The sequence below is a fragment of the Piliocolobus tephrosceles genome, chromosome 9, assembly GCF_002776525.5.
Source record: "Piliocolobus tephrosceles isolate RC106 chromosome 9, ASM277652v3, whole genome shotgun sequence".
Classification (NCBI taxonomy): Eukaryota; Metazoa; Chordata; class Mammalia; order Primates; family Cercopithecidae; genus Piliocolobus; species Piliocolobus tephrosceles.
The window spans coordinates 2,705,767-2,717,429 of NC_045442.1; the positions used below are offsets into that span (position 1 = coordinate 2,705,767).

General features: G+C 52.1%; 1 protein-coding gene across 1 annotated transcript in view; it reads left to right on the forward strand.

Annotated features, from left to right (window-relative positions):
• TCERG1L (transcription elongation regulator 1 like) overlaps window positions 1–11,663 on the forward strand; it is a 211,318-nt gene that overhangs the window by 162,634 nt on the left and 37,021 nt on the right. The window contains exon 8 of the mRNA XM_023185819.2: window positions 10,808–10,877. Coding sequence (XP_023041587.1) covers window positions 10,808–10,877 — 70 coding nt within the window. The remainder of the gene's footprint in view (window positions 1–10,807; window positions 10,878–11,663) is intronic.

The following is an 11,663-nucleotide window of genomic DNA, read 5'->3' on the forward strand; positions in this document are numbered from 1 at the left end:
GGACGCACTCAGACCCCACAAGAAACACTGAGGCACAGTCTGTCCTAACGATGATTTTGTTTGCTTGGCAAAGCAGATCACGCTGGCAGATTCCTCAGTCCTTTCTTTAGCTTGCGTTCTTGTAGATAATTGGGTGCTGTTTCTTTCTTCCCCAAAAGAATTGGTAGTAAGGAGAAAGAAATGAACTTATTAAAGGCAACGCATAGCTGCTCTCTCATTTCTTTTGTTTGGACCAAATCAGGTCAGGTCTGAAAAGAGGTAGGGAGGCATCTGCAAACACCCCCACTGGGCCACCTGCTGTCTCAGGGCTCGCCAGGACTGTGGGTGGACGACAGGGGCCTGGATTACCTGGCTCAGAGCTCGATGCTCCGTTTCCTTCTTTTAACAAGAATCTCGTGTTACACTCTGAAAAGTAGAGAGTTAAGGTTTTACAACCAGAAATACCTGATTAATTTAGATTTAGCATGTTATGGTGTTTTGTCTGATACCCATTTTATTATGGTGGACCTAAGTACTCTACTTAGACAGACATGTGATTACACAATTACATGTAGTTACGAAACGATTTTTAATCTTACTTCCCTCCTCATACAAAGAGAGGAAGAGATTTGTCTTCAACCAGTCTTTTTTTTTTTTTTAACCTGAATCTTAAGGATATGCAAATGACTTCGATTCTCGACTTCTGGTTGCCAGGGTAGAATTGATGTGTAAGAGCACAACTTCTAATTCCCTAAAATGCACTCGGAGAGCTTTGCAGCGAAACAATTAGGACAGGAGATGTTTCTGGAGGGTTAATTAATGATCAGGGAGCAGAGTTGATGGCCTGCAGCCATCAGGAGTGACTGGCATTCTCCTTGGCCAATGTTCATCGCGGTGCCTCCCATATTTAACCCTAATGATGAAAACAAGCTCTAGGGGAGATGGTTCTGGGTGGAGAGTTTTGCTTTTCACATTTTGTTCAACTATCAGTCGTTGTCGATGTGAATATATCCATACCTATTCGTAGTCTGAAACGGGACAATTACGCTTTCAGTCGACACCCATTACTTTCCAAGAGGCAAATGAAATAGAAGAATTTTGTAAAATGACTGCCACATTTAACTGCTCTGAGGTCTCGGGGCGTGCGTGTGTGTGTGGGCGTGTGTGTCTGTGTGTGCGTGTGTGTTCGGTGGGGGTGTGAGACGTGGAAGTTACGGCTCACTGTGCCGGGCAGCTGTGGGATGCAGGATGCAGCACCGCCAGAAGTGCTGAGACGTCCGTCGTTCCGCAGATAAGGGAAGAGGCCGTTTTTTCATTCTGTGAGCACTGCTGAAGGATTCGAGCGAAATCTTGAATTATTTTCTAATTACCTTGCAGTGCATCCAGATTTTTTAAAGCTGTAGTAACTGTGCTGTTAGTTGAGAATAAATGCCAGTAGAACTGGAGGAAAATGAGAAGTGCCAGGCTTCACCCTCACCCCCATCCGTTCCATGCCGTGCCGTTCTCAGGGATCTTACCGACACTTCAGTTTGGAGGGTGCTGGCTGTGGCTTTCCCACCTGTGCCCACATTTCACAGGCCTATCAGAGGCATGGTTCTCTCACTGTCTTCGCCTGCAGCAGCCGAACCCTCTCTTGCTAGAGACGGCAGCAACTCCCCTGCCATCTGGCTGTGCACCTGCAGCCCGGCCACCTTGGCCTGCTCTGCCTGCCCTGGCCACAGAGGGGGGGCACCTGTCACTTTACTGGGACATTTGGTGCAGTCTGGTGGGAAGTGTTGGAGCTGGGGCCCTTGGGTTCTTCGCCTGGGGTGGAGGGAGGAGAGGTGGGGGAGAGAGAGGCAATACAAACGCCGGCCTCTTTCCTCCTGCCTGGCTATCTCCTGTTAGTGCCTCCCAGGGGTGGAGGAGGACCGGGAGCACTGGGCTAAGAAGTGAAGAGGGGCCTTCTCACTGCCTTGGGGAGGGGAGGGACCACCGGGTGGAACCCTGGGTGTGTGCAACCCCACTGACTCCCCTCCTCAGTCCCACGCAGCAGATGCCATCAGCATTGGAGACCCTTTGCTGCTGTAACAAATTATCACCATGGGGCTAAAAGTCACACAAGGTGATGATCTTACAGTTCTGGAGGGCAGACATCAAGCAGAGGCCTCACTGGCATCGGCAGGGCTGTGTTCTTTCCAGGGGATTCAGGGGAGATTTCCTTGACTCCTGGCCCCTCATCCATCTTCATGCCTCTCTCTTCTCTCTCTGGCTCTGGCCCTCCTGCCTCCTGCTTCCACTCTGAAGGGTGCCCGTGGTCTGTGGGGCCACCTGGATGATACAGGATGGTCTCCCACCTCAAGGGGAGCTGTTTAGCAACCTCCGTCCCCTTTTCCAGGTAGCCCGGGGTATGCACACCTTCCAGGATTCAGATGTGGGCATTGGTGGGAGGCATTAATCTGTGATCCATGCCTGCTTTACAGAAGAGGAAATTTCAAGAAGGAGCTTAGTTAACTTGCCCAGGGTCACACCTCTACTGAGTGGGGAATGGGGATTTGCACCCTGACGGGTCTGATGCCAGGCCTGAGGGCAGCCTGGCCAGGCCCCCATGAGCCTGTGATGGACACAGGTGACTTTTTGTGCCAGCTCACCAGGCAGCAGCTGCAGCAGCTGTGCACTCAACAGTGTCCCTCCCTAGCCTGCGGGGAGACGACATGAACGTCACTGGACTTAATTGCTCTATAAACACTTTAGACATTTGTATTCAAGACCAATGTAAATTGATAATGACATTCATTTCACCAAGTAGGATGTAAAATTGTCCGGTGAGTAAACACAGCTGTGACTGGTGAATGGGTCACTTTCCCCAGCGTTGTTTGTCCGAGAAGACAGCGCACACTGGATCTATGACATCCAGGGCCCCAGGTGGCTGGGGCACTTGGGGGGACCCAGGGCTGCTGAAAACACAAATGCCAGAGCCCTGGAGGGTGGTGAGCTAGTGTGGTTCTGTCCATGAGGATTCCAGGCAATGTGGGAGGCTCTGCCCACCTGGAACCCACCTGCCCCAGGCTCTCTGGGAGGAATCCTGGCCTTCATATCACGGCACCCTCTGCTGGCCTCCAGGCCCTAAGCCTCCTCTTTGTACAATGAATGAACCTGGTGGCTTGTTTGCTAAGCTCCATTTCAGTGCCCACTTTGTTTAGTCTCTGTAACATGATGCCAAGATGAAGCAGATGAGCTGTGACAGGTGTCTCTTCCTTGCAGAATCCCGAGTTGACCGTGCAGGAAGTTGAGTGTGAGGGTGGAGCTTGCAGGGCTACTGGTGCAAGGGAAGGAGTGAGCTGGGGGAGTCTCTAGGATGCTCTGATCACATTTACCCCTCAGCTTGCTGTGTTTGGCCTCAACTGGGAGGCCAGGTGGGCAGGGCAGGGGCTGAGCCAGGCTCCTGGATGCACCAGTGGATTTGGTGGAGAAGGACAGATGCTGGAATAGCATTTTTCAGAGTCGTTTCCCCAGGACCTAAGACATCAAGCCACCACCCACCTCCGGGGCCAGGAGCAAAGGAAGGAAAGGGAAGGGAGGGGAAGGAGGAAAGGAGGAAAGGAAAGGAAAGAGGGAAGGGAGCAAGGGAAGGGAAGGAAGAGAGGAAGTTCATTTTCTTCTGAACCAGTCCTTTACTTGGGGACTGGTGACTGGCCAAGCACTGGACTGGACACAGGACACCAAAGATGAGCAGATGTTGGGCAGGGAGCACCATGTCTTGCATACTGGGGAAGAGAAACAGGCAACAACGGATGGGTGGAGTGGGGTGACCCAGCGCAGCAGCCAGGGGCTTTTCCCTGAGGCATGGTCACTCATACGGGACCCCAGGAGGTGGGGAGGGGAGGCAAAGGGTGTGTTTCGAGCTCTAAGGTGGGAAAAAGAAGGTGTGCTTGTGGCTGAGCTGAGAATGGTGGAGGGTGGCTGTCTGGGGCTGTCTAGGGACAGTGAGCCTCAAGGCGCGGAAGGCTCCGGGAAGCCCTGCTGTGATCGCGGCACCTGTGCTATGGCATTTCCAAGTGGCCACGGAGAGGTCCCCATTACTGACCAAATCCAGAACGTCCTCCCTGAGATTCAGCTGGGAGCCCAGGCCTCGCAAAGCAAAGTGACCACGTCAGGTCCGTCTCCTGATCAGGGTAGTTGCAGCTCTGCCACGGCTCTTTCTATCCCTAAACTTCAAACCCATCGCATTTCTCTCATACGCAGGACGTAATCTAGGAATACAGAGAAGTCCAGTTTTGGCATCTGTGGGCACCTGGCTGGACCTGCTGGTGGAGTGGGGCGGATCCAACCTGGCCCCTGCACAGCCAGCCTCTCACCCCTCAATGCAGGCGGTACCCCCACCACCTCTCCTGGCAGGAGCTCATCTCCACAAGACCCTGCTGCCCTGAGCCATGTGACTTGCCCTCTCCGCCAAGGGCTCCTGCTCCGTATCTCATCCCAGTGCCTGCCCTTGTTTGCCTCCTGGGCACCCCTCGCACAGCTGCCTGCCTGTAGCTGAGTTCTGGCCCAGCCCCTGCAAGGTGCTCTCTGGGGTCCTGGACCACGCAGGAGGACCCCCCACTGTGCCCCTCTTTGTGCCCAGGAAAGCCACAGTCCTGGGAGAGCACTGACTTTTCCATGAAGATGCCGAGGCTGAGTGCTGCCTAGATGGGGGGAACCCGAGGTTAACGCGTGACCTGGGGTTTGCATCCAGCTCACACGGTTGAGCGCAACTGCCTGGAGAGGGAGGATGACACCACCTTCCAACCTACCAAGCCCCATCCTCCTCAGGACTCAGGATCCGAGCAAGCAGGGTAGGGCATTGGACAGGATGCAGAGCAGGAGGCCCCATCAGAGAGGGCAGCGCACAAAGCCCAGGGCCACTCAGCAGCAGGGCCCTGTGGGGCTGAGCTCCTGCCAGGAGCAGGGGTGTGGGTGTCACCTGCACCGGAGGTGAGAGGCCTGGCTGTGCAGGGGCTGGGTCCACCAGCAGGTCCAGCCAGGCACCCACAGATACCAAAACTGTAGTTCTCTGTATTTGTAGGGTGTAGTCTGTGTATGAAAGAAATGTGATGAGTGGGAAGTTTAGGTGTGCCAAGGATCCCATCTGAATGCAAATTTGCCTTACACACCAACATTCGGCTCCTATGATTCCATAGTAAGTTCTACCAAAGATTGTGCCTACCCTCTCTAAGAAGACTGACAAAATTAGGTATATTCCCCACTACTCAAAGAAAGTAAAACATTTGGCTCAGAGACTCAGGACTTTTACTACCTGATACAACCAGCCACACTCCCTGAACTCAGTGACTTACAAACACACTCAGACACACACACACATATATACACACACAGACACACAGAGACACACACAAATGCATACAGATACACACACATATATACACACAGACACACACAAGCACATGGACACACAGACACATATACATATAGAAACAGAAACACACATGTACACATACATACAGACACATACACAGACACACATACACACAGATACACACACACACACACTGACACACAGACACACACGCACATACGCATAGCCTTGCTGGCAAATGCATAAAAAACAACACATTTAAAAAATACATAGATATTGGTGTGTGTGCATTAACAAACATGTTAGGGATTGACCCACTGCTGCACACTGTCTGCACCGCACCTGTAACACGTCTTGGCTATCCTTCAGACTCAGAGCCTCCCTGTCTCCTGCACCCTGTTCCCTCTCCCTCCAATCCCTTGCTTTTCTCTCCTATCCATCTCCTGTCCCCCCACCTTCGCCCTGTCTGGACACCTGATGACTTCCTCAGAGCCTCCTCTTGGATGGACGTCTGGGTCATCTGCTTTGTGCTCACACACACAGTGCTGGAAAGAACACCTTTGTACCTAGGTATTTACCTTAGGAGCGTTTCTGCAAACATATCAATTGTGTAATTTCACATTATTAGAACTGTTGTCTCAGAAGGTACATGCATTTTAGATTTTGGGTAGGTATTGCCGAATCTTCTCCCAAAGAGATTGATCAGTTCACACTTGTACTGATAGATTCTGGATAACCTCCTTAGCACTGTAGAGCATCAGACTTAATTCTTAAAGCCATTCTTCGTTTCAGTTGGCATTGCTTTAATTTTGAGTGAAATTGAACCGTTTTTCACAGGTTTGTTGGCCATTTGTTTTGTGTTTGTGTTCCTTATCTTTCTTATTGAGTTATTTGGACTTGAAAATCAAGGCTATCAGTGCTTGGATACAATAGTATCACAATATTTTTCCTGGTCTTTTGATTTTTTTTTTTTTTTTTTTTTTTTTTTTGCCATAGAACAAGTTGTCCTTGATTTTTTTTTCTCTCGTTGTGGTAAAATATACATATCATGAAGTTGACCATTTAACCATTTGTAAGTGTACAATTCAGTGGCATTAGGTATGTTCACAATGCTGTATAGCTGTCAACACTACCGATTTCTACAACTGTTTCCTCACCCATAGCAGAAACTCTGCCATGATTAAGCATTGTCACAAAGATTTTCCCCTTACATTTTCTTCAACAACTTTTATAGTTGTGACGTGTACGGTTAACTCCATTTGAGATACTTTTTACACATAGACTTGTTCAGGGATGATTTCTGTCAAAAATATTTTTTATCGGGTGAATTGGCCCTACTTTCCTGGTTTTGCATGCTTTTGAGTTTTTGGTTGAAAAGTAGATATGCTAGGCATTGTACTGGGGCAACTTTGGTGGAAATCGGATTCTCCCACTTCCCAGAGATCGCTGACGTGGGCTTGTGCAGGCTGGAGCCATCCAAGTGTGCCTTTTCCAAAGTGATGGCCTTGAAGTGTGTATTCTTCATCGTGTGTGGTGACTGAAGCTGCAGTTCCCTTGTCTTTGCAGTCAACTGAGAATGGCAGCCTCTCTAGTGCTATTCTTTTCTTTTTCTTTTTTTTTTTTTTATTTTTTCGAGACGGAGTTTCACTCTGTTGCCCAGGCTGGAGTTCAGTGGCACAATCTTGGCTCACTGTAACTTCTGCCTCCTGGGTTCAAGCAATTCTCCTGCCTCAGCCTCCTGAGTAGCTGAGATTACAGGCATGTGCCACCACACCTGGCTAATTTTTGTGTTTTTAGTAGAGACAGGGTTTCACCATGTTGGCCAGGCTGGTCTCGAACTCCTGACCTCAGGTGATCCGCCCACCTCAGCCTCCCAAAGTGCTAGGATTACAGGAGTGAGCCACCGCGCCCAGCCTCTAGCACTATTGTTACACCAGTCCTAGCTTTTATAAGTGTCTGATCTGCTTCCAGAGAGCCGAAATACTTGCTTCCAATTCCCCTCCAGCTGGACGGCAGTCTTGGTGGAGACCCAACCAGAGAGCTTGCTACGCCACCGTTGTGCACGGCAACCCCTCTGGTTTTGTATTCTTTAAGTCTGTTAAATTTATACATACTTTTATTTATGAGTCTCGATCGTAATTAGGAAAGCTATGCCCATGTTGAAACTATTCAAAACAAACCAATGTTTAAACCCCTAAAAAATTACCAATATTATACACATGTACTTTAAATAATATGCATGTAATTGTATGGCCTCATTTTTTAAGTTTTAAGAAATGTGGATGTTTCCCCCGTGGCCTCCCTGGGTACGTTCTGGTGTGGGTGGAGGAGAGGTGCTGCTCCCATGCCTTCTTCCAGGCAGAGCTGGAATGTTCCCTCCCCTGGACACAGCAGGCAGGAGGCCCACCTTGGAAAAGATTTCAAACACCATGAGGTGCAGAAAGGCAGTCAGACAGAGGGTCCGGGGGAGCTGAGAGAGCCTCTGTGAGGCCCCGGAGCCTCTGGATGAGACAGCCAGAAGGCCCAGTGACCCAGGTGGGAATGACCAGGAGGGACCAGGGAGAAGCCAGAGCACCAGGGAGGGAAAACCAGGAGGGCACAGTGACAGCCCAGGACCCAGCACCCCAGGGGGAGAGGACTTGGGGACATAGGAGAGGAGTCCTGCATTTCCTTGGAGGGTGTTGGGGTGCAGAGGCTGAGGCAGGGAGCAGGGTGTGTTTTGATCTTTCGCCCAGGCTGGAGTGCAGTGGCACAATCTTGGCTCACTGCAACCTCTGCTTTGTGTTTTCAAGCGATTCTCCTGCCTCAGCCTCCTGACTAGCTGGAATTACAGGCATCTGCCACCATGCCCGGCTAATTTTTGTATTTTTAGTAGAAACGAGGTTTCACCATGTTAGCCAGGCTGGTCTCGAACTCCTGACCTTGTGATCCACCCACCTCGGCCTCCCAAAGTGCTGGGATTACCGACATGAGCCACTGTGCCTGGCCAGTGTCCTCAGTTTGAATGGGCAGAGCAGGTTCCCCCAGCCAGGAAGTAGAAATGCCTGGAGGTAGCCCGGCATGGTGGCTCATGCCTGTGATCGCAGCATTACGGAAGGTCGAGGGAGGTGAATCACTTGGGGTCAGGAGTTCTAGACCAACCTGGTCAATATGGTAAAACCCTGTCTCTACTAAAAACGTGAAAATTAGCCTGGTGTGGTGGCGGGTGCCTATGATTCCAGCTGCTTGGGAGGCTGAGGCAGGAGAATTGCTTGAGCCCGGGAAGCAGAGGTTGCAGTGAGCCGAGATCACACCACTACACTCCAGCCTGGGTGACAGACTGAACATGGAGAGCCGCTGAGTGTGGGCCTGGGGGAGGGGCTGCTGGGGGCCACCCCTCCCTGGGGCAGTGGCCACGGAGGTGGTCCCAGTCTCATGGTTTCCTCTCAAGAACATGACATGGAAGTGCTTACCGCAGGCCCTCATCCTGAAGCTGGGCAGAGCGAGACTCCGTCTCAGAAAAAACCAGAAATGCCTGGAAGTGCTGGGCTTGGCACAAGTGAAGCTTGGGAAGCAGGGAGCATAAAGTGTGTCCTTTGGGGTCCTGGCCTGGAGGGCTGTGTTGGGCTGTGGAGCACACGCAGAAGGCAGCCAGCGAGGAGGAAGTGGATGCCCTCCAGTGTCCTCTCTTCCCTTCCGTGGCCCCCCGGTTGTCATTAGTGGTCTTGGCTCTAGACCAGTGGCTCTCAACTGGGAAGGGCAAATTTATCCCTGTGGACATTTGGGAAGCTCTGGAGGCATTTTCATTAGCATGGTTGGGAGGGGCAGGGATCAGGGAGGCTGAGAGACACCTGCAGGGTGCAAGGCGGCCCCCAGGGCAGAGGAATCCCGCCCTGGAGTCAGTGCTGCCAGGGTCAGGGCCAGGGCACAGGGTGGCTCCCAGGGCAGAGCAATCCAGCCCTGGAGTCAGCGCTGCCAGGTTCAGAGCCAGGGGCTGCTGAAAAGTCAAGAAGCTCCGCCTGGGCTGTGGCTCCTCCGCCCTCCCAGGGCCAAGTTCTGCTCGTCCCCTACTCTGCACTGCCCACAGGAATTCCTTCCCCCGAGGCCTGCATCCTTTCAGAAGGTGGAACATCCACACAGGATGTGCATGACGGACACTGCGGCCTTGCTGGAAGGTGCAGGGCAGACATGCCGTACCCCGGTCCTTCTAAGGCAGCCTCCGTGGTCCCGTGGCTTATGTGGGCAGGGGCGCCCATGAGCTGCCTGGGAAGCTCAGGTGGCAGAGGCCCCCAAGGATGATGCAGCATGACTGCGGCGAGCCAGGGCTTCCAGAGCCTGACCCTCTCCTCTTACCACGGGCCCCATGCTGCACACTGAAAACAAGCCCGTAAATAGATTTGAATGGTGAGCTGGTAACAGAGCTATTATTGGGATTCTAAAAACAGGTGTGGGGAGAATTGTAGGGTTTTATGGAAAGAAAATGTGCAGAGACCTCTGCAGTTGTTGAAATTGATGTCTTTTCTCATCAGCTCTGCGCTCGTCCTAAGCTGAGTGCTGTGTTCATTGCAGACCCTCCCAGGAAGGAAGTACAGGCTCAGCAGTCACTGGGAAGGTGGCCCAAGGCTGGCTGGGAAGATGGTGGGACGCTCTGCCCAGCCCAGCCCAGACTAGTTCAGCCCAGCCCAGCCCAGCTCAGTTGGCCACCCAAACTGGGAGGGGCGGAATGAGCCAGAGGTAGACACAGAATGAGAAGCACGTGGGAGGCCGTTGTGATGCTCGGCGCGTGTGGAAGTCACTCCGCCTGTCAGGGAAGAAGCGATGACACTCCAGACCATCTGCACGATCATCTTTCCTCTTCCCTCCTGGAGACCCATAGGAAACACCAAGGCCCCTTTTTACTTTTTCATTCCAAAAGCTCATCAAACATTTACAGGGCTGACCGCCTCAGAATGGAAATAGGAGACCATGTCTTCAAAATCGATTTGGCTTTTGGAAGTAGATGGGCGTCCATAGTGAGGCATGGCTGCATGCAGGATAGGGGAATCTCGTTATCTGTTGTAGTGGATGGAGAGGAGCTGAGCGTGGGCCTGTTGGAGGTGCTGCTGGGGGCCACCCTTCCCTGGGGCAGTGGCCACAGAAGTGGCCCTGGTCTCATGGTTCCCTCTCAAGAACATGACATAGCTTTGCTCATCCTGGGCCCTCGCCCTGAAGCTGAACAGAGGTCTACCTGTAATTCTCCACCCTCCAGCCCCTCTGGAAGGCCCAGCACCTGCTAAACAGACAGTATCTAAAGAGAACCACTCTGCAGATCAGCACAGTCAGATTTCTGTTCCGCTGAAATGTAAAAGCATGTGTGCCAAGAGGAAACTCGTTGTAGGATTTCACATCAATTTTAAGAGAAGCCTGTTGTCTTAATTTCTAGATAAGTCTGCTGGAAAGTGAGTGTCACCTGGTGGTTGTGCCAAAGCCCTGAGCGCTGACAACTCTAACCCTGTTCATCTGATTTTCTTTCAGCTGACAACAGCGATGGGTCCAGTTCTGAAGACGGCAGGGAAGACCCAGATGTGAAAACCAAGAGGAACCGGTAGGTGGCCGTTCCCTTCCCCAGCGGGTCCTTCCCTACTGGGTACTCAGGTGATGTAGAAAGAAAAGGCATCATTTTGACCACATTGACTATGAGCAAAGAGCTAATTCAACCGCTGGACAGATGGTAAGAGGTCTGAGGCTCTGTCTTAGCAGTGTCCTGGGCACCTGCTGAAGCAGGTATCTCAGAGGCTTGGGGCACTTCAGACACTGTACACAGGGCCTGCCAGCCCCAGCCTAGAGGCGCCCACATGCTCAGCCCTGCTGTGTTTCCAGAGTCCTGTAGAAGTGGTCATGGGGGCCAAGTGCGTAGGTGGTGCCATGTGCTGTGTCAGAGGTTAAGTTTAGGGGTCAGGCAGCCCTGGCTTGTTGCTGCAGCTCTATGTCTTGCCTGCTTGATGACTTTGGGCAAAGTCAGCCAACCCTGATCTCAGATTTCTCATATGTAAGATGAGGCTTTGCAGAGACCCCAGTGGGCCCTGGGACAGCTGGATGAGATGATGCCTGCGTACCTGCAGGGTGCACACGGCCGGTAGGTCTCCCTCCAAGTCGGCTGGTCACAGTTTGGTTTTGGGAGTTGCCATGCACCAAGGTAGGGAATCCCTGTTTTCCATCAAGCCAGGGGATGGCTCCTGCCCTTTCACCCCTCCTGTGTGGCCGCTGGTCTGCCCTGCCCTGCCTGTGAGTTTCACATAAGGGGATGAATGTGGACGTGTGTGGTGTGGCCGCTGGTCTGCCCTGCCCTGCCTGTGAGTTTCACATAAGGGGATGAATGTGGAAGTGTGTG